This window comes from Meleagris gallopavo, chromosome 12 (assembly GCF_905368555.1).
Source record: "Meleagris gallopavo chromosome 12, MGAL_WU_HG_1.1, whole genome shotgun sequence".
NCBI lineage: Eukaryota > Metazoa > Chordata > Aves > Galliformes > Phasianidae > Meleagris > Meleagris gallopavo.
This window is the reverse complement of record NC_139415.1, coordinates 4,938,149-4,962,016: the sequence shown is the minus strand read 5'-3', so window position 1 is coordinate 4,962,016 and position 23,868 is coordinate 4,938,149. Positions and strand designations below refer to the sequence as shown.

Genomic DNA, 23,868 nt, shown 5'->3' with positions numbered 1-23,868 from the left:
GTTTGTACACAGCAGAAAGGTATGCCTGTATGTAACAAAGAGCCAAGGCACACTCACACGGGAACTGTGGAGCTCAGGTGCACTACAGAATAGGCCTGGTTGGAATATTCAGCAGTTTTTAGGACTCCCTGCACAACACTACAAGCAACAGGACTGCTGTTTTAGAAAATACCTTTTGCCTGCTTCATGGTTGCAAAAAAAACAAAACAAAAATAGCAGTGAAATAATCACACACAGGCCCAGGTCACAACTCTCAGAAATTGTGTAGAAAAAAGGGGCACAGCAGCAGCAGATGTCATCTGTGACCTGTGCTGTATCTGATGTCTGACAGCTGAAGCAGAAACTGCATTTTATCATTCAGTTTGCCTCTCACAAAAAAAAGTGCTTTACTTCTTCCCCAGGGCTTTCCATTGCAGCTACTAGAAGCCACAAAACCTCACAAGTATATAAGCACTGTGTGAGTAAGAGGCACCTGGATTCCAGCAGTGATGCCAGCTTCCAGGTACAGAGGTGAGAGAAATGAGCTATGAAGAGAAAAACCAGAGGTGTCCATGTGCACCACTTTACTGATCTATCTGGAAAAGTCACAGGCAAGGCCTGCTTTGTTCTACTGCCAGTCTTGTATGGAGAATCAAAAAAGCTAATAAAGGGGGAAAAAATGGTATTAAGTGTCTCACACTTCAAACCATATCTGTGGTGTAGTGGTATCTAAGAAATAACAACTGAGGAAATTATTAAGGAAAAGAACTAATGTTGGATTCAAAAAAAAAGCATTGGAATAAAACATTTTCCTGTACAAGCAGCAATGATTTCACTGGGTTTTCCCCCCAAGCCTTTCTCTCTCAAGAGGAGAATATTTACAAACAAATTAATTCAAAGCCCTCGAGCCCCTCCCCCCACTGTACAGCCCCTAATCGGTCCAGACACTTAGAAATCGGCAGGCATAATTTGCACGTATAGCAGCTGTGGACAGCCACACTAAGAGTTCTAAGGAATCCACTCAAATGCATGCAGCATCACTGCTGAACATCTGTAACATCTAGATTATTATTTCACACCACAATGCAGAAAAGGACAACTGTGCTTCCCTTTGTTTCTCAGCTTTTATCACCTAGAAGATAGATAAACCCTATGTAGTGTTACTTCACTCAGTCCAGTGGGAGTCCAGTTAAGACTCCATTTCCCTACCTCTTGCATTGCTAGTGATAGACATACTGGTCACAAAGGTCTGTTACTGTAGCAGTAAATAAAAACAAACATTAAAAACACTATGCTGAATTTTATAATCTATCTACATCTACATTATACTACTTTTCCCACTGTACACAAGGGAGAACAAATTGCTTTAGTAAAATACAGAACTATTTTTTATCTCATCTTCCAAAAGAATCAAAATCCTTCTTAGGTGATTTTTTCTTCATAATTTATTTTCCTAATTGTTAATTATCTCTGCCACACCAGTAATGTCCTCTGCTATTTTGTGTGCCGTCACTAATTAAGACTGTACCTCTCTAGTTTTGGAATGAAAGAAAACAGTATCAAGAAGTTTCTGTGCATCAACAGAAGCCATCAAATTACTCAGGAAGTCACACGGAACATTCTGGAAAAGCAGTTTCAGGAAAATTTTCAACACGCATGGATTCAACTGAATTGAATTCAGGTACCACAAGAACACAGCTAAAGAAATCTGCTATTTTAATCTGTTCCTTTCCCCCTCTCTCCCCCCTCCCCCCCCCGTTTCTTCAGGGCTTGTTTGTGTTGTTTTGCTTTTTGCCAACAGGAAATTACTTATGCAGACAAAATAAAATGAAACTAGGTCTTTTCATCTCATCACTACTGTGTAGAAACTGAAATGGGAAAAGGGACTACATGACCTTTTACTACTTTTCCCAGTCTCCTGAACAGCTTCCTGAGGCTGTGTACAGCAACAAACTCCCTGCAGTCCATAAGACTCCAGTGGTTTACACTTCTTGCAAGGGACTCACTAGATCCAAAGTATATGAAAAAAGAATTATTATTATTATTATTATTATTATTTTTTTTTTTTTTGAGTAAACTCATGAAGGAAAAGTGCTGACCAAATGTCTGCTGCTCTAATGTCAAATGCTTAGATTCTGTTCTTGGGAATAGGAAATTTTTCTCAGAAAAAATTCCTCATCTTTCCCACTTGTAACTTTCCCATTTCAAATTGCCCACACACTAATTTTGTATATTTTCACTGCCACTTCCTTCATAAGCACGCAATGCTATAGCAGCCTTGTAATAGGTCTTATACTGTTATGGAAAATATCTTGCTATAGCTCATTATCCTTTTTTTCCTTTCTTTTTTGGCCATGCAAAATTAAGTATGAGCTGATTTAAAGCAAATTTAGCATTTGTCTAGGTCCTTTCTTATATTCTGTTTACAGTTCTGTTAACAGAGTTAATAAAGCTAGTTTAAATTCACAAAGCATTTCAGAGCTTCTAATTCCTGTAATTTGAAACAATAAGCTATTTGGGGAGTGGCAGAACAGGGCAGATTTGATATAAAATTATTTTGCTCCTATGCACTTGTAGCTAAACAAAACTTTATTTACTAAGAAAACACCAAGTCTAAAAAAACAAACAACAAAAAAAAACAAAAAAAAACCTCAACCAACCAAAAAAATAACAACCAAACAAATCTGCTTGTTTAAAGCTCAGGCTGAATTATTTCAGTATATGGAAAAGTAGTGCCATAATAGAGGGAAAAATTCTCACATCAGTCAACAGGATAGCTGAAAGCACATCAAGGACCATCAAATAAAGAAAACTAAAGAAGAAGATAGAGTGTACTTTTATTAAATTTTTCAAAATTCAGATCAGTTGGTGAGAACAAGTCAGCAGCTGCAGGATATTCAGCAGAGCTATATTTAGGATTCACTTCTCCACTTGCTCTAATAAATGCACAGCACATAATAACAATGGACATATGGCTGGGAAAATACATTATCATTATAAAAACTTTTTAAAAAAAGAGTTCATAAACAGGCAGAGTATAATGGCTGGTAACTTTAAGACCTTTTTGCACTACTGACCTAATGACTTAAATATGTTATGAAAGGGACTCCTCACCACAGCCACTTGCACAGAGGCCCTGTTATTTCACACAGAAGCATCTAACATCTGCAATCTTGCCCTTAAAAACTGCAGGTGAGTTCACCAAGCAGCTGGAATTTTCACATCCAGATGACAAACACCCCATACCCTGCTCCTGCACCCACCACAAGACAGTGATTTTCATATCAAGTGTTCAAGAAGGGAAATTTTTTCTCTTCTGGACAGCTATTCTCAAGTCAGAGCCCCATTTTCATTCACAGCTTTAGCAAGGGAATAACACACACCCCCTGGTTACACACATGTTCCAAACATGACTAAGTTTCTTCTCGGATTAAAAAGCCTTTCTGTTGTGAGTAACCTTCACAACATTGCTCTTTTCCAAATGAGGGAAGGCACACCCAAAGAGTTCATCCAACAGAAAAAAAAAAAAAAAAAAAAAAAAAAAGGGCAACTTTTCACAAAAACAAACCTCCTGTTCCGCCTGCCCTGAGCACGCAGCCAGCCTCGCAGCTCCACACACACACCCACACACACAGCAGCCGCTCTACCACAATGTGCACAACTACCAGAGAGCCCACTGCAGACTGCATTATGGCTACAAAATTCACAAGACAGCCATTGCTACGTAACAGGACAAGCTATCAGCTACAAACCTGTTAAAAGAAGAAAGTTAGGACTTCCTCTGCCAGCAGCTGCATTCAGCCATTACTCCTCACCATCCTGCTGCTGCCAGTGGGTCGTGCTGTCACACTATGCAGCACCTCTCTCTTCCCAGACCACAGGCTTCTGGGACGTGGTGAGCTGTGCTCCACCTGCTCGTGTAATGAACAGAGCTGTAAGGAGCACTAATATTGCCCCAGATAGCCCTCCGGGGCAAAGAAGGCTTCCAAACAAACATGGCGCCCGAAGTCTTCTCCACAGCAGAAAGTTGCGCAGAGCATGTAAGGCCTTTCCCAATTGGCCGCTGCCACCTCCTCCTGGAGCCTGCCAGAGTCGGGCAGCCAATCACACCACCCTGAGGCGTCTCTTTTCCTGGCACCAAATGGCTACCAGCAACAACCTGGAGAGCCCCAGCTGGCACCTCTCCTGTGACCAGGGCTGAGCTACACTGGCCCTTTTTGACCATAGGAGGCTCTTGTGGCAGCTGGTGCTCCAAGGACAGCACAGCTGGGACAGGCTGTGGACAGCACCAGAGGAGGCAGCAGTGAGGAGGTGATAGGAGAGGGTCTGGGGGGCTGTGTGGGACAGGAACATAGAGGTACTGGAGTGCAGCAGAAACATCCTGCATGCTGGGACAGAGATGGTGGCGATGGCAACTGGGATAGTCTAGGCCTCCCTTTACCTGCCCATTTATTGTTAACATTCCTTGAGAAACAGATAGGACCTGAACTCCTTTCCTCACTCTCCTGACAATGGCCCATGTTCCTCATGGCAGGAGAGCTGTGGGGTTTGTGCTGTGAACCTGCTGCTAATTCCAAAGAGCTGCCAGTCAGGTCTACTTCAGCAACCCTCCTCCCTTGAGTAGGAGCTCAAACTCAAAACTCTTCATTAATTGTTCTCTTTATTAAAATGTGGTGGTTTTTTTTTGATTGTTGTTGTTTTTTGTTTTTGTTTTTGTTTTTTTTTTTCCCTTTCATAACTATTTTTTCCTTTAGGAATAAATAGGTAAGTTCCAAAATCAACCTTTTTACTCGGAAATGTGTAAACATTTCCTGTAGACAGACATGTTCAACAGAACAAACGGTATGACATGCCTGCATCAGAATGATTTGGCTCAGTTCAGCACAAAACCACATCCTCCTGCACCAGCAGAGTGCCTTATTCCTCCCTGTGCTGCAGTGACTCAAGTCCTGCAGAGCACCACAGGATGCGCTATTAAGGGAGCAGACACTGAGGACGGTGGTAGACGTGGGTTACTCATTGAGCCTGACCTAGAGGGAAGTGCTGCATGAGAACCTAAAGCACAGCTTCTATAAAGCACAGCGGTAGCACATTCAATTGCTCTTGAATAGGGCATTTTCATGTGCATGAAACCAACTTTTTACTCAACACCAAAACTATGCAAGTTTTTGTAACAGATGTTCCCTTCCTCCCATACCCCCTCAAACTCCAAAACTTTCCATCCAGAAAGGCTTCCAAAGGAGCCCTCCTGATTTCTGACTGGCTTTGTCTCAGATAAAAGGTCCATCTGTACTTCAGGCAAGAATTTCACAAGCATTAGTCTACAGAGAGCATGTTCCAACAAAAGATAAGCACAAACTGACAGCCCTCAGCTCTGAATTCAGGTATATATTTTTTAGTTAGTCATGCACACTTAGTTAGTCATGCACATTTATTCATTCAAGCACTAATCTTTATAAACTGGCTGTGCTATCTTCTGTGAGGTGGGAATAATAATAATAATAAGCAACTTCTAAATAATTGAGAGGCAGCACAGTGCTACAGCGAGGAGGGCTTGACAGAAAGGATGGTGATTTGTACTGTGTATTCTGTGCAAGTCAGTTAAACCTGTCACAACACATTACAGTTCCTGCTCGAACTCCATCTGCATGGCAGCAGCCCAAACGGTGCAACCTCCCTCCTTTTTTCTGGCACTTTCATCACTTCCAACTTCACAACGGTGAAGCCCGGCGCACGTAAAATCGCCCCTTACAGCTCAAGCCGTAGCAGGGCGCACCCCGACCCGCCGACATCCGGCTCCCGGGGGCGGCTGCCAACCGGGCGCTGCCCGATCCTTCCCGCCCGCCACCGGACGGCCCCGCGCAGCGCAGGGCGGAGGTTGCCGCACGCTCCCGCGGCGGGCCGTCGCTCGAGGCACACGGCGCCCCAGCAGCCAATCGGGCGCTTCCTTTCATCCGCGGGCGGCGGCCGCCCGGCCCTGCCCTGCCCGCGCGCCGCCGCGCGCTCGGCCCCGCGCGCCGCCAACCTGATCGGCGCAGGATGTGGCCTCGCGGTGACGTCAGGGCCAGATGTTTCCCCAACCACGCCCCGTAGGGGTCCGGGCCACTCCGAGCAGCGATAACGGGGAGAGCTTATTCCGCTGTCACCGCGCCATGCAGGGGCCGGGGAAGCCGCGTCGTTATCGTGTGACGCGCTCGAAAATACAGCATTAATTCACGCTCCAAGCAACAGGCTGCCGGTGCTGGGATCTATCTGCTCATCTTTTCCCTCTTCCATTGGACTTCAGCGCTTTTTTGATCTAGGGACAAGCTGGGCGTGATCGTCACGAACAGGGCGCGTTTTTGATGGCTGCTAGGTCAGGCTGGACTTCTCCACAGAGATCTTCAGAAATAAGGAAGGGTCTGCTTGCATAACCTTTTTTTTTTTTTAACGGAAGGAAAAGTGCTTTTTTTCTCACCTCTTCTGTTTGGATTTCTTTTTGAACTTATGAAAAATGGCAACGGCAGCATACGTGGATCATTTTGCAGCAGAATGCCTTGTTTCTATGTCGAGTCGTGCTATTATCCATAGTCCCAAAGGGGAGACTGATCCCCAGCCTGATGTCACAATGTGTCCTTCATCGAATGGAGAAGAGAAGTGGGAAGTTAGAGAGACCGGGAAGGACAATGGATCGTCACTGATGGTGGTAGCCAGCATTTTGGCAGATCTGAACCAGCACGTCCCAAACTCACCCGCTCTCAAAAGGGAAAAAACAGAGACCTTTGATATCACAGAAAAAATACACATTTCTATCGCTCCTAAGGAGTTTGGGGAAGAAAGTGTGTCTTCGGCTAGTAAGCGTGGAGGAGGAAAAGCAACCACACCTACTAGCCTGGCTGCAGTAACTGAGCCAAGCCCAAGACAAAAGAACAAACGCGGGAGAAGCTGGACTGACCCTGGATCACCCCAGAAAAAGCACAAATGCCACTATGTGGGGTGTGAAAAAGTTTATGGCAAATCTTCCCATCTTAAAGCTCATCTAAGGACCCACACAGGTTAGTTGCAATCCAGCCAGAGATTTATTTGTTACAGCTTGGTAATTAAAATGAATGTTGGAAAAAACAAAAAACAAAACTTGTATTTGGCCACCATTATGTTTTCACCTTTCAGAGCTCAAGCTAGGAAAAAACAACCAAAAAAAAGTCCTCTGGGAATAAACCCTTACTGGGCATAAACCCTACTGGGCATTGGTTCAAAGCTATGTTGCCCTTTTTATTACTTAATATCACAGGGAACGGAGCATTTGTCGTCTGTGTGGATCCTACCAAGCTGTAATTTTTAGTTGCTAGCTGCCTTCTTCAGTGCATCTTCTACTTCCCTTTCCAAAGCTTCTTACCCTCCCCCACCTACTTTTTCTTGCCCTGTGCTCCCATCGCTGCCTTTATACTTGTTTATTGCTTCCCATACAAGCATCAGTACCCTTAATACTTTAAAATTAAATGTTCTAGAGGCACCCAAATGGCTGTGTTTGTTTCTTTCTTTAGCAGGCATTTTTGTGAAACTAGAGCAGGCAAGAAGGCAGTTGAAAGGCTAAACATGAATCACAAGGAGATACTGAACATAAGTGCGGAGGGACATGGGCAGCCTCAAAAAAAGCTTTTGAGGGCTGATTTCAGTAGCAACAACAACAACAAAACATTTGAATGCTAACACTAACTTTTTCTGATCAGCGTTCACTTCTTGGTGAAGTTTCATTTGACCCCTTCTTTGTTGCTGTTACATGAGTCACGCTCACAGAAAAAGTTGAAGCCTTGCAAGCACCATGGAAGCTAGTGAAACACTTAGGAATACTATCTTGAAAAAGGCCCCGTGATATGCCATACTTCATACCTCTGCCTAGTGGTGGGGAGCAGGATGGCCTCCTTCACTTGGGGAGCACCAGAAACTGGGGAGATTAATCTCTGCTGGAGATCTGGGCATAGCACTTATGGCAAGGGACCACACAGACAAAAGCAGGCTCGTGCAAGCTGTTGCACTGAGTTATTTCAGACAAATTAGTTTACTAAAGTCTGTGATCAGTTTACTTCTGATGTTCAGAAAGAGATCAGAACCACACGATAGACACCTCCTGAACCATTATAAACTAGAAGTGGCAGCCCCACCCATAGAACCAGACTTCTACATGCATACCTAGCTTTTCCTGCCACCTTTTTGGTATAAAACAAGAGCCACGCTAAACTGAGGATGTTTTTGCTCTGTGGGAGAGAATAAAGACCCATCAAGTTAGAGCATATGGACGGACAATTCCCTGTGCAGCACAGCCAAAGGAACAGCGTGTTCCTGGCACCCCGGGCAGCTTGCCCTGCTTTGCACTGTGCAACTGTTCTTTGCCTGTTTAGAATTAGACAGAAAAGGTGTTTGCATGGAATTGTCTCCATTATTTTCAGTTCTTTTGCTCTCATTTCTGGCCTTTGCCATTGCCCTAGAAGTGAAAGATAAACTCAGCAACGTTACTGGGTTCTCAAACCAACTCGATACCTACGGGAACTCCCTGATTAAAGAGAGGAGGGCCGGGCTATGCCCGCCCTGTGGGGAGAGGAGCAGAGTAGGGGGAGCAGCGCTCTAGGCTGCCACTGAGCAGAGTCATTCGGGGACGCTGGCTTGCCTCCAGGTTCTCGCAGTTGTGTGGGTTTGTTTTTTTTTTTAACTCTTCATTTCCTGTATTATTTTTTTTTTCTCCTCAAGTCTGTAGGGCTTAATTTGTGATTGCTGTAACCAATGGCACACAGAGAGAAGGAGAACATGTGCATGAGAGCTAGAGGAAAAGCAGGAAAAGGACTGGTTTTGCCCAGGGAGTGGCAGGACCCTCAGGAACTAGAGCTTCTTTGGTTTTTTTTTGTGTCCCCAGTGTCTGTGTGGGAAGCTTTAAACTAAGCTGCCAAGTCTTCTTCCTCACTGGCAACAGGTCTGTCTCTGTTTGGATTCAGTTTAAAGGCTTTAATACCTCTTACTTGTCTTTCAGTGTTTCCCAAGGTGTTTGTGCTATTTTTATTTATTTTTCTTAAAGTAAGCTGTGACAGGCTTGGAAAAGCTAACATGCAGTGACTTACAGGCTGGTTGAACTCCAAAACACATAATGGGGTTTTACTGGTTTAGAAGATGGGTCTTGGGTCTCCTCTGCTTTTCACCTACCAAAAACTTACCTAGCTAATATGTACACATCGGTCTACCCATCTGTCATGTGCGTCAGATAGTGGCTAGCCACACCACCAGACTGTGAAATGTACTTTAAGCAGCTGCCCTAGTAACTCCCAAACCTGATTACTAACCACCAATCAAAAGCTTCTGCTATGGAGTGAAAATTTTCCATGTGCTGTATGACTAGACCAGCTGGTATTTAGGGGCAAATTGAAGTACTGCAGGCTAGAAGATACCAATGATAGTGCTGGAGGTATTTGTACAGTGTAGTTTATGACCAGCTTTAGAAACTTGCTTGCCTTTGTCAGCCACAGTGCTCACAAATTAAAGGCTTTGCTCTTTGTCTGGAGGAAGGGCAAGCAATATCACTGATGTTATGGTGTGGCAGAGAGATACGTAGTCTTTCAAGTGTTATTCAGTTAAATCTAGTCCACATTCATACAAACTGAAAGCTGGCATTATTTTCTGGCTGTTTGGTGTTTCATATGAATTCTTTTGATTGTTCTAGCTCAACTTCAGTGCTCAAGTGGCCAAAGCAGACAGCAGTGTATAGGATGCTAATTAACCCATTTCTAACAGAAGAAAAGCTAGAACAACCAAGGAGGCAGCATATTCTTTTAGTCCAAGCAGTGATCTAAGGACAAAAGTGTTTTAGAATGAAGCTATATGTGCTAGAGTGTCTTGTGTTTTGTATGCCAACAAGTTAGGCTAGCTTAACCTTTGGAATGCTTCGTCTTTATTAACAAAAACAGCCTTGAACCAGGCAGATAACACTGGTCATCAAGATGTCTATAGTTCTCTCTGCCAGCCTGCAAACCCTTCCCCATCCCCCTAGGTTTCCTTTCATGTTTATATTTTCCACCCCACCCACTCACTGGATGTGCTGGAGTTTACCATGATCATCAGCCACAAAGCCCTTGAAGATTTAATGTTTACCAGAAGGTTATATTTAGTATCAGTGGGTAACGTCAAGTCCAGATTCTTTTCCACTGAGGTTCCCGTGGACCTCAGAAGCTGTGTTGTGCTCCACAGATGCAGCACTCTGTCTCAAGCTATAGTGATCTCACTGATAAAAAATTCCACTGGCCTAGCAGTTAAAGAAATCCTCTTTACTCCTGAGAAGATTCCTCACCAGAAAGTACTTTTAGAAAATCAGGCAAAGCACTTACATTAGAAAATTTTCCTTCGTCTCAAGCAAGTTTTCTGCACTTACTTACTAGACAGGTTTGAAAATTCTCTGGAGTCACTGGTTACCAGTTAGCATCTCTGATGGGAAGAGGGAGTGCAAAGCCTGACAGCCATCTCAAGGTAGAACCTCATAGCACATCATCCACACCTCTTATGTTTTAAGAAGTTATAAAGCGCATTGATTCATTGCATCATACAGCATAGAAATATATAGAATCCCAGAAATTCTATATATTACAGCTCCCCCCAAATCACTGTGACCTATAAAGCTTTTACCCACCCACATTAGTATCTCATCCTACACGTAGAGAAAACAAAATATAGCATTGCTCAATTATTCTAGTGAAATTTCCTTCTGAACTTATGAGTAATGCTCACTGAGCACTATGCCAGAATGTAGAGGTGGTTTTCAATAACCAGAAGCAAATGTGTTTGCACTAATTAGTATGAGTTAAGGAGAAGTAGCCACCAGTGTCCATCTGAAGTGCTACTGTGATAAGTGTGTCTGGTGGGACAGGTCACTTAACAGTGGCTCCTCTGTTGTACTGCTAGACTGTCATAGCTTACTTCTCCATCGCTGCCTGGGCATGGAAAGAGGCTATCTTATTTTAAAGCAACACTATTGGAATTTTTAGGTAACACTATTTTAAGGCAGTAACACAACTTCAAGGCATCACTAAGGAACCCATATGAAAAAAAAATATCAATGTTTAACTTACGTACCATTTCTTCTCAGTCATTTCCCTAAGAATGTTTCAATGAATTCATAACTGAGACCTGTGAAGGTGGGGAAAGTCATAATATATTTGGTATTTGAAAGCAGTCTTCTGACATACAAATGAATTGGGCCTCACTCTCACAAGGGTAATGCCAGCATAACAAATAGGCTGGACAAAGTAGGGTAGTATTCAACCTGTGTTTAGGTTTGCAAAGGAGCCTTGATGTAAAGTACAGATAGTGTTTTAAAAGGAAGGTTTTCGCTTTCGGTTCTAGTAAATCTGATTTGTTCTATGTTAATTTAAAGCACAGCAGTTAGGCACAACTTCTTTAAAGTTCATCTAAATCGAGGCATCACAAAAATGCACGTGAAGAAACTGAACAATAAGCTTAAGGTTAAGCAAATTCGCATGCCAATAAAATAGGGTATATCTTACATTTTAGCACCTCCCAATAACTGGAAACTTACGAGTTTACCTAGAAAAAAGTGGACTAATTCTGGCTTAAGTTCCCTTTTAGCTTCTTTTGTGCAAGCATATAATGACTGCAAAAGGTCGTAAATGTGCATGAGCTGAAGGCAGGCAATGTTGATAAAGAAACAGATCCTTACAGAAGGAGGCTGCAATATGAGAAACTTGACACAATTCCTCCTGTTACCCCGCTAATGCTGTGTATCACTAGTTCAGACCATCCTCTAAGCTAGCAGCTCTGGATGCCAGACTGAACATGAAACTGCCTTCACTCTGAAAATGTACACCAGCAGAAACTAGAAGTGCTGATTTCCCACAAGCAGGAGTACAGTCTAAGCAAATTTAGATGCTGTTCCACAATCTCAGTTTTGGTGGCTGGGTCTCCAGTTTTTTTCACTTGTGTTGATGGTTAGCTGCCTGGCTTTACATGCCTAACTCACTACCATTGGCATACATTCATTTTATCAAATGACTACAGGGCACCTCTAAGCTTTTCTGCCCCATAATACTCTTCCTTATACTGTCTTCCACTTTCTTCTCCTTACCAAGCTTAGCAAAAGCTTCTCTCAAATGTTATTCCTTGAAACAAGCTCAAACAATAGCCTCGAGACAGGTTCAGCTTTGAATGAAGCAGTACACATCGCCCCTGCAGCCTAAACCATAAGCATCCTCCCTTATCTTTGTTTAGTACAGTTGCTTGTTTCTGAACCTTACAGAAAATTGATGTTCTTAGTTGTCTTTTAATAACCTTTTAATTCTCAAAACAGAACAAAACTGCAAAGCCTTGATTTATTATTTTTTTTTCTGAAAGGGCTCTGCAACTCTTGAGAAGCATTCTTAATTCTTCTAAGAAAGTTTAAATGCACTAAAGAAGCATAGTTGAAAACATGAAACTACTTCATCAGTAGTCCTGCTGAAGTCCTTAGTCCAATGTGCAACTCCAAAAAAGATACTAGTTAAGCCTACTGATTCTAAGCCAAGATGCAAACAGTTTGTGCTTTTTGAAGGTAATAAACAAGCAGTACATACGCTCTACATCTTTTAATCTTAAAATCTCTCAAAATAAGTACAGGACGCAAAGTCCATAAAAGAGTAAGCGAGTTTTAAGACTTACATTTTCAGAAGTAGCCAGTCAGAAAGAAAGGCAAAACTACTGCTGCTCCCTCCATTTATCTCACTAGTTCAGGATTGAGTAATAGGATTCAATCCATTCAGCTGGAAAAGAGTTTGGGTTTAATTGATTGTGTGGAGAATTCAATTCATGACAGCTGCATTTGCCACACACTTGACTAGTATTAGCTACAAAAAAAAGCACTACATCTTCTGACGGTTACACAGATTTTCTATGGAAGTTTTCTCCTTTCCCTGCACCCTTTCCAGTCTTTACAAAGGTATTAATCATTCATCAGTTTCTGAATGATTAATGACAGGATAGCCTGAAAGCTGTTATCTATGAGATATATATGTTTTGGGTCATTTAGAATAATAATAGGAGATGAATTTGTACTTGTCTGGTTACTACAATCCAGTGTACAATACAGTATGTACTTTGAAAAACCAAAAGCTATGTATGACAGTATTTTGCAATGGGAGCAAACATAAGATAACGTTAATAGGACTAAAGAACACTGTGTCCCACCATTATCATCCCACATCCATTGAAGAGCAGATCTTGTCAAGAATTTCTACAGCCAGTCCAAATGCTGAAGCTTGTTGCCACCATTTTTGAAACACTATAGAGGACATGACAGAACATATGAAAAACAATTAATTCTGGCATATAGGATGTGTGCTAAAAATAAATTGTTTAGGAAGACCAGAGTAATGATTAAGTCTGCTATTTACAGCTGAAGTTCCTTGTTGTCGTCAAAAAAATCTCTCTGAAATGATTGTAGAAGGCGGTGACCATTTTGCATCCCTGAAGAGCAGAATAAAAAACTGAGCAAGCACTTCAGAAATCTGTACCGTAAGAGAAGGTCTCTCTGCCTACCTTATTGGAGAAATAAAGCTGTTGATAACAACTGATAGAGTTTAGGTATTGGAGGTAACGAGCCTTTAAAGCAAAATTGTTCATGTCATTGTCATAACTGAGATGGAGAGAGGATCTACCAAGAAAAAATCTGTTATTTCTCTCTCTTCATCACTATCTTTCAAAGGGGTGTAATCAGCATAGCTAAATATTTTCTCTCTGTAAACTTTTCCCCAACCTTTCTCTGTTTGCTTTTGCTGAGTGACGGGAAGAGGAAGATGACAATTTGTTTAAAAGACAAATGAGCACTGAGTCTGACAAGGGGATACATGGCTGCGTTATGTTGCATAGAAACACAGTCAGTAAACTAGAAAGAAAATCTACAGAAAGAAAAGCAAGCACTTTGTGACTTCCGTAATTCTTTGCAAATTACATTTTGCTAGACAAGTTTTGCTCTGGCAGTGAGTTGCCAATGCATGCAGCCTGGGATCTTACGTTAGGAGAACAGAGGGTAATTAAGAGAAAAATCCCAAAGATCTAAGTATTGCAGATAGTTCAGAATTGCACGTGAGGAGTGTGCTTGTATTAGAAATGAATTACAGCCTTAGGGAAAAAATGTTCTGAAGTACCTGCAGATGATTTTTGTGCAGTAGCACATCCAGTGCTTCTCTGCAGGACACTGGAAACTATTTGTATGTCACACAAGTTCTGTATAAACAAGTCTTTTGTGAAAACTGTAATTCATTAAGAACTAAACTCAGTCAGCTTTCATCTGAAAAGAAGGTGCCTTTAACCATTCAAAACACAAGTGTTGCATTGTGTTATTGCCTGGTAGAACATGGCTATGGCACGTCCAAGAGCACAAACCTGGAACTTGTTTATACTGGACATGTGGTTTCTAGTTCTGTTTTATAACTTAAGTATGTTCCAATTTTTTTCCCCCACCTACCAGACTTGGATCAGCTGTTTGGAAATCAGTAGTAACAGAGCCAAAAAATTTCTACTCTTGCAGGACAGTCTTTTAATGCAGAATAGCCTTTGAAGCCTCCATTCTGCAGTATTTGCAGAGGTATCCTTTTGTTACCAACTAGGTTTTTATTAGGTAGATCCACATGGGCAGTGAGCTCATTATCATGCTGTGTACAGTTTAACAACAGCTATACAATGTAGGTTATTCAAGTTCAAGCACTGAAGCCAGACACACATATCCTGTATTTTTCACATCTTGCAGATTCAGCAGGTTGTACATGGCCTCCACTTAAAAGCTTTTAAAAGTTCAGAGTTCCATCTTTGTAACTACTGGTGGAAAAAGAGACCTCAGAAGCTTTTTTTGCAGCTCTAACAAAAAACATTTACTTACCAGGAACTTGGCACAAGTCAAATGGTACTGAAGTGCACATATCCTGAAACGACCTTTGGTGCAAGGGAAAGATTTTCTGTAATCAGTTACAGCATTTTTGGAGTGTTCTCAGGAATTACAGGCAAAGTATTTCTGACGGACTGTCTGTTGGCACTGCAGTCAGTGGATCAATAAGCTATCTTAGATTTATTGCACATTATGTGTTTTCTGGATTGGAACACTATTCAGTTACAAGTTTTGTAATTTTTGAAATAGGAACCAAGAATTTCACAGAAGAGCACTGTATTGCTGCTATGCATTTGGCAGCTTTCCATCAGCTTTGGTCCTGCAGCAAGCAAAAGCAATTCAGCAACACATGAGCAGGTTGGGTGTGTGGTCTTTACTATCACTGACAGTAGTTCTAAAAACTGCTCAAGGACTGGAGTAGAAATGCTAAGCACTTGGTTCCAGAGGAAGACCAGCAGAGGTACAGCAGCTGAAGAAGAGTAATTGAGCTTCTTCAGCTACATGGCTGTATTTCCATTAGGGGCCTTACAGTAGAACCAGCTGAGAAGGGTTAGAGCGTGGTAGCCTAGTCTGTCTTATTTCCTGCCAAAATTGTCTGCAATGGTGAACTGCTTGTTAACAACTCCAAGAAATATTTGTCTTGCAATTTGGGTTAAATAAATGAAATTACATTGGTACAAATTTATATGCAAGACTAGGACTTTATAGATTCTTGCAAAACCTCATGGTGATATGGGGCTTTCCTAGATTCTTTACTTCATAACTTAGAATTCTACTGTAACGTGTAAATGTGAACAGAGATGCCACTGACTAATTCCTGTTATGTGTTATGAGGAGGGGGTGTTAATGAATTTAAATTTGTAATTTCTTTTAATGCCAGCAGAGCAGCAGAGTAGCTTAAATTCATGATTACTTTGGCAGTTTTTGTTTGTTTTGGCGATTGATATATTTTGGAAGACCAATGTGAATTGTATGCAGCTCTTATGCAAATGTGAAAATCTTAACAGAGCACTGAAAGCCCCTCTAAGTCAATGGAAATTTCCATTTGGTGTATGTATGTTCATACAAGCAGTGCCAACAGAATGTTGGCAAATACTAATCTTATTGTATAAGAAACCCAGAGTGTATTTACAAAGTTGGTTTTTGAAATTTTAAGAGCACAGCCAAAACAAAACTGGATGTCTTGGATAGCCTGAAGAATCAGTTATCTGCCACACTCACAGATAGATGTTTTTCTCCTTTATGCAGAGATGCACAGCATCCGCACCTTCCGTTTTCCCCTACTGTAATCAGTCTTGGAAATAACTGAATTCTTCTCACTAACACGACTTACAAAAGACTTGCAGAAGCAAGAATATGCTACTAGTGCCGTGCTACTAGTGGGAACATAGCTGCATATTATGGGAACGTAATGCTACTCAAGGTTCTTTCCACAACTTTCTTAGCATCTCCTCTGCATATACATACATCAAAAAAGATCAGTAATTACTTTTACATATTGAAGGAGACTTCCAACCATTTTTCTACACTTTCCTTCCAGCTTCAGTCAATTTTCTTGTGTTGGCATCTCCTCTCAATCTGTGGGACAATTTTATTAATGGCACCACCTCGTTGACCAAATCAGCTATGATTTAAGTGAGCATCTTTTTTAGTCTAACTTCTGGGGAACTGTTTTAATTAACAAATGACTTCAGAGAATAAGATGGTTGAGCATCCCATCAGTGTTGTCATTGCTGTGCTCAATGAAGTAAGTAAAGGTTGTAAAAACAGCTGGCACAAATGCTCTTCTGTGAACCCTGTCCCAGACTTATAAAAATGGGAAACATGCCAACGAAATGTGTTTAGGAACATGACTGTCGGACACCTTATTAAGGTACTAATTATGGAGCTCTCCTTACATAATGCAGAGACAAAACTGGCTTGAGAAACAGCTTCTAACCTGTGCTTGCCAAAGCACAGGTGGTCAGCAGCAGCTTCTTCTAAGCAAAGTCTCAGGATGTCTCCAAAGGAGTGTTTTGTTTTGCTTTAAATGAAGTAAAGAACATTTTATCATTTTGTTTCTTAAAGTAAGTTCAGTTTATGGAATTGACAGTTTCTGCTAAACAGCTTGGACTAAGCAAACATGCTGTTTCTCTGCCAGTATAAGCTCTTACCTGACTCATAGTACAAGATCTAGAAGGTGAAGGGTTATTCATTTTTAGACTCCATTGCTAACATTGTGTACAGGTGAAAGCCGTGTAGAACTCAATGTGTTTTTTTTTTCTTCTGCATTTCTGTACATCTGTCTTTGAGCAGTGCTGCCTCTGGAGAAAATAAAATATTACTAACCATATCAAGGCAAGATCAGCTCTATAATGATAAGCTATTGTAAACCTACATCCTTTTCTCCACCCTTTAAAATGACATTATTTGATAGGTTGCTGTTAATTCCCTGAAGCTTTAGGGATCAATAAAATAAAATCAAAAAGTCATAGCTCAGCTCTTTCACTGTGCTTGATACGATGAAATAGTATAGATTTGAGTACTCTCCATTTTCTCAGTCTAACATGGAACTTTGCAGTAGCATTCTTTCATCCTTCTTTCATCCTCATCTTGACTGGTGTCCTTACAGACAGTTTTTGAGAACATAATTTTGTATGCTTGTATGTTTGTATGCTATAGAGCCCTTATTTTTGAATGTACACATCACTGAGCTTAAAAATTCTTTCCTCTCATTAAAAATCTAGTAGGTAACAAAATCCTGGGTGAATCCAGGTTACACTGTGTATTTCTGTAGTAGACATAAATGCTGTAAGCTGGATATGGTCACTGCTACATATAGTAGATCCTATGGGTCAATCGGGGAGATAGACATTTGGTATAAGCTACATTTTTCTGTATGTTTTATGTATATAGGTATACACACACACACAGACATCTGCTTTCATAGATGTTGAGTTGAATTTATCACAGAAAGATGAATATGTCACAACAACTGATGTACTACACTCAGATTTTCTTCTTCGCATGCTTTGGAGGAATTGAGCTATACTCTCATTTGCAAATGATAGCTTTGCAAGTTATCATTTAACTGTTTTCTCAGCTTAGTAGTTGTAGAGTTTTGTGGTATTCCCTTTCTGAAGAAACTAACATGAGTGCAGTTGTTGCCATTTCAAGTACAAACACAGTAAGAACAAGAATACTGCAGCACAACTGTTTCTCACTTTGAAATCAGACTTTGTTTTTCTTAAGCATAGAGGTGTTCCTAAGTCAAGCTTGTGCATGGCTCTTCTGACTATAAAACACAGATGCAGCTCCTTACTGCCATACAGAACTCTGACACAGCAGTGGTCAGTAAATAATTAACTCTAATTCTTCCAGCTTCTGCATTACTTTCTCTGTGGACTCCTTGCGTCCAATTCCTTCTCCCATATGGCATGAGAATAAGCTTGAGCTGCCTCACCCAGAATGCTGAGTTTATTCTCTTACAGCATGTACAGCCTTGAGTAGTAGAACAGAAGGGTTATAGTGAAAAGGTGATGTACAAATGTTCCTCTATAAGCATGCAGACAGCACTGTGTATTTAACTATACAGTGCTGATGTTCTCTATTTTCTGCACCAAATAGTAAATATCCATTTGTGACTACTGAAGTATCATCTTTCCAGAGACTAACATTTTCTTACTCGTATATTATTCACAAACTGTAACATTCTTAAAAGTGAGTTGTAAAAAGTTTTCTTGTCAAAAGAAAGTAGAAACAAATATCAAAGAATTGACTGGAATTCATGATCAAAGTACTGTGTGCACCACATCATTTGTAGGAATAACAGACTGTCCCATTTGGCACTATCAAGCTGCAACAGCAATAGTCAGATCATCTCAGTTTCCCAAAGCTAACTCAGGGTACAGCATAGCTCATGAAATTGCAATTCCTGTTTTCTTTGATTTTATTTACAGTCAGCCTGGTGTAATAGAATCTTCTGATGACTCAAGTTTATGAACCTTGCAACTCTGCACATGGCATTCCTGAATTCCAGCTCAAAGCTCCTCACAGCTGCCTGCGTTGTGCTGAGCAGGGGGTAAAAAATATGGACAGGGAGTCAAGGAGTCAAGTTCAAATCATTTTATAGTTCCCAGGCTTAGAACTAGATTGAATGAGAATCAGAAAGGAAATAAGAGCAGGTGGGGACTTCTGTGATCTTTTACAAGTGAAAATGATGTCCTGTGCTTAGAGTTCTGAAGGCAGCCTACAGACTTGCATGGCAGGGATCGTCTGTTAGAATTTCAAGTAATGGCCTGAAATAATCTGCATTTTCTATTATGCTGTACAGAACTTTTCTATCTATCTAGAAAGCTTCTCCTGAAGATCTTTGGCAACAGAAAAAATTATTTTGCAGAGTATTTCATTAGCCCCTCTGCTTTAGGAAAGCAGTCTGTTGAACTAATTTGTTGTACACAGAAAGAGAAGTACTACCTCAACAAGCCAGAAAGCTTCTTCTGACCCAAACAAGCAAGGCTGTTAAAGAACAGATCTGCTGGCTTCTTAAATGATAAAGTGTAGCAGAGCATGAGTAAATGTGCCTGAGGCACTAATAATTCATATTTTAAGAAGTAATAGAGATCTTTTTACAACAATTTGTATGCCTATAGAGCAATTGCATCTCGACATGAATATGACCTTTAGATCTCAGAACCTCCATTAAGTGCTTACTCTGGCAATAAAACAGTGAGTCAAAAACACATCCAAGAGGCTTTTTAACTGCTTTATAGAGCAAGTGGCAGCTGCTGGACATTGTATGTCCATAGTACCCTTCCTGCATACTAGCCACATTCTGCATTGAAACATAAGTGGTTTTAAGGCTAGACTATTCTGTAAGGGGAAGCAATGAAAACATGAGCAAGGCACACAAAGAAAAACAGTTATATTGATAAAGAAGCCATGTTTGTATACATATGTATAATTTTATGAATTCCAAAACAGTGATGATGTTCCTTTCAATACTACTTTGAAAAAAAAAAAAAAGAATCCAGATAGTCCCTGCATTTCCACAGAAAAGAGAGAAGCTTTCAAAGTTATGTACTCCAAGACAGTCTTGACAAAGCCGTCTTTGAAATATGTCTGTGTTCTAGGTAAAGTCTTCACATTATGGCTATTAAATCCAAAGCCATACCTGTACTCCTCCACAACCACATACTCAATTCATTCGTTGCCAGTACTCACTGCCAGAGAGGCCATGGCCTTTCTCCTGTATCACAGTCCCACGTATCAGACATAATTGGTCTGTGACCTTGCAAGCAGATGTCCAACAAAATACCGTAAAACATGGAGAAACTGCAGGTTCTGAGCCGTAACCAGGGGTGTGCTGAAAGAAACAGTGCTTTTGCAGTGATGCTTATCTACTGTAGCCTCTCCTGTTGCACGGTGTGCTCCCACCATATGAACTGCTGAGGCCTGAAGTTTCACAGACTCTGAGTGAAATTGCTTTGCAGGCCTATCTAAGGAGAATCAACCCTAAGGGCTTCTCAGAGCAACATCTCATTAATAACCAGTCATTCCTATTTTGTATAGAATATGAGCAGCTAGAAACACATACTTTTGGAAAAAGCTTGAGACACTGGATTGGACATTCTCTAATATTCAGAGAACTGGGTGTATATACCTATGAATTAACTCTTCTGCTAACAAAATAATTAAGATAGCCAAGAAATTACATGTAGAAAAGACTGAAAAGCAAGCTGAAACTAGAAAGGAGTGGATAACTTGCTCTTTTTTTAAGTATGGGGTGCTTAAAGGAGATTGTTAGATGAGGAGATGCAAAATAAACCGGAAAAGTACTGACAGAATAGAATATAAAAATGAGACTTGCAAGGGTTGAATGTTGAACTACTTGTCTTTTCTAAAAAGTTGACCTGCTGTAAAAGTGTGCTCATCAGAATATGAGTACAACTGTATTCAAGGAATCTGGTTCTGCTATTAAGAAGTAAAACTGGAGTCCAGGCTTAAATGAGAAGTATGGCTTTACAATCTGGATAGAAGCTCTTCTGAAGTGTATGCAACAGACTTATGCATACCTTGAATGGAAGCTGCTCATGTCAGGCATCAGTCCTACTGTTTGATTACCAGCCCATAAAATTCCCAAAACTGCCTGTTTCATGAAGCTGGATGCTCTATACGGTCACTGACTGACGCTGCTCATAAACTAGTTCAGTACCACCTTGCATGCTGGTACAACACACCCAGAGTCAAAAACAAAAGTAAAATTCCCACTCCTTTTCTCCCTATGGCAAACTTTCAGTATTAAACTGCTTCTCTTAGCTATAAAGCTACGCTTATAAACTCTGAAGTATCACATTTCACATATGTTGTGTTCTGTGAGGCTGCTGATTAAACAATTTGAAAGTTCACAGAGATATTTCATAGTTATAGCAAAGGCAACTTTCCTATTTTTTGTTTGCTTGTCTTCTAACAAAATAAGATGTCATCTTGTCTCCAAATCCTGGGAGATGCTGTGCGCATAGTAAGTCATAACTGAGCCCTCAGTGTCTATTCATGCCAAAGTATATGGACTTCAGTTGGAGGCAGATCACTTTCAACATCTTCCAGAATTCAGATAAATAAAGCACAGGTCTAAGTTTAGATGAATAATCCTTTAGTCTGTTATTTTACATAGCAGGACAACCTTCAATTAATTCGATAAGCTTTGCTTTTACAAGCATTTCTCTGTTTTTAGTAGAAAAGAATAATAAAAAAATCATTGATGTATCAACAGAGAAAAGACTGATTCATGGGGTCGTATGATTCTTTCTTTGCAGTTACTAAGGCAAGTGCTGGTAACAGCGCAGGGAGCCAAAGTTTCACAATTCCAGCAGGAATTCAGCCATACTTCACACCAGATACATATAATTTACCACTACCTGTTTGCATGCTCTCCCACTTAAAACATTTGAATTAATACATGAAAGATCAGAAACATTACTGGGAACATTTTGATGAAGTCAATTTTCATCGAAAGCTCTGTTTAAACCACTACAGAGGCAGTTTTTGCATTTATTGTATAGACAAGGATGATTTGTGATGTTTCAGTTTGATCTCAAACGTTCTTACAATACAAGCAACTCCAGGTTTGAGGCTTTATGTTTAGTCAAACTTTTAAGTTCTTATCTTCCAAAGTAATTCATTAGTGAGTTTCATTAGGAGACAGTACGGACTGGAAGGCGGTGGGGAAATGTGTGAATACATAACCTCTTTTTCCACTGCAACAGTGGACTGGAGAGAGTGCCAAGGAATTTAATGACATTATGAGCTCCCATGGAACGGTCAGATGTCTGATCTGGAGCTGTTTCGAGCTTGCCGAATAGCTTGGTAGCAAGTGAGGAATTCTGAGGTAGCAGAAGACAGATCCAGACAGCCGTTCGTAATGGAAACCTTGTGTTTCTGTTGGTACCTCAACTACACATTCCCTGCAGACACATTTGGTTCAGTTATGTCAGCTGTGGGTAAGCTTTTTTTCCCTTCGTGGAAGAGGGAGAATCAAGGCTGGGGAGTTCTCCTTTTTGGCTTCAGTCGCTGATGGCACAACATTTTCATTAACAGCCTTCTCTGCTGTAACAAAAGGTGAGCAGTGCAGCTGAAACCATCAGTTTGTAGCATACAATGCAGCATGCTGACACAAAAGCAGCGTGGGCTCTAAATGACTAAGATCTTTGTCCAGCAGATACATTCACCAATGTCCAAATTAATACTTTTCAGATTTTAACTGGATTCATTCGATAAAAACTGTGTTGAGTATTACATACACTTGAAGAGCCCTCCTCCAGAGCCTTGTCATTCTAAAAGGCTTGAAATGGCTCACCAGATGGCTGAAAAAGAGGAATAAAATCCCACATACCTTCACTGATGTTACACTGTAGACTGTACACCCTAAGAGGCCAGACTTCTCTGACCTGTGCTGAAGGCACAACATTTTACCTAAGGAATGAAGAGAGCCCCTTGCACAACAGGCTGTTGGATACAGGCAGGGACTCTAGGCTGAAATTCCTCTGCTGAGGTGAAGCAATAGGCCCGACTTGCTGATTAGCACTTACAGTTTTTTGTTTTGCGGTCCTAGGATTTTTTTGAAGTATACTTACTGAAAAATATAATTGACCATTAGAAAAGGAAAAACATCACCTTTTAGTTTTGTCATTCAGTAATACCCTAATATATCTAAAGACTATACTTACAGCATTTCTTTCTCTTATTTTCTATTCACAATAGAGATTTTAATGATCAGTTCTAATTCTTAAATTTATAGAACTGGATAGAACAATAAATCAGAAAAATCCATTAGTTAAAGAGCTACTATACTAATCCCAGGTGAGTGTCACTTTGCAAAGGGTCTGATACTTCATTGTGGTTTGGAAATGACACACCTTCCTCTCCCTAGTATGCATCACTTCATCCTTTCAACATAACACAATTTAATTATCTTGCAATTAAGTGCAAAGGCAATGGGTCAGCTATTCATCTCTATTCTTGGTACAAGCCACAGGAGAGAGAAATTAAAGTGGAAGTTGCTGCTCTTTTAAGTCAGCAACATTTCAGCTGTTTTCCTGAGCGCAGGTTGAATATCTGATGCCTCAGAGATAAGAAGATCCAGTAAGAGTTTTAGGTTTACTAAAAAGAATTTACAGGCAGCAATAGCAGGGGCCTAGCTGAAAGAAAAAATACATTTAGTTTGCATTATTTTAAAATATAAGGTTGCTTTCTTTTCTGGCTGTTGGATTCTTATCCTTGTAAGAGGTAGCCGAAGTCTTGGTTAGTCACAATTGGACAGACTAAGAGGTATTGCAGTATATTTAAAGTGCAGTGCTTTCAAGATATACATGCTATTACATTGCAATGACATAGAAAGACCACAGCAAATATGACTAAAGAGAGTTTAGACAAATACTATGTATGTGGATTTTGACAAGATCATCAGGAGGATACAGGCCGTAAGGCAGTTGCCACCATTAAGTTGTGCATTAATTTTGCTGGTC

At 40.7% G+C, this 23,868-nt stretch overlaps 1 protein-coding gene across 1 annotated transcript in view; it reads left to right on the top strand.

Annotated features, from left to right (window-relative positions):
* The first annotated feature begins 5,977 nt into the window (after positions 1-5,977).
* The window catches only part of KLF13 (KLF transcription factor 13), a 29,953-nt gene continuing 12,062 nt past the window's right edge, over positions 5,978-23,868 (top strand). Inside the window, exon 1 of the mRNA XM_085233708.1 lies at positions 5,978-7,013. Coding sequence (XP_085089834.1) covers positions 6,473-7,013 — 541 coding nt within the window. The 5' untranslated portion in view covers positions 5,978-6,472. The remainder of the gene's footprint in view (positions 7,014-23,868) is intronic.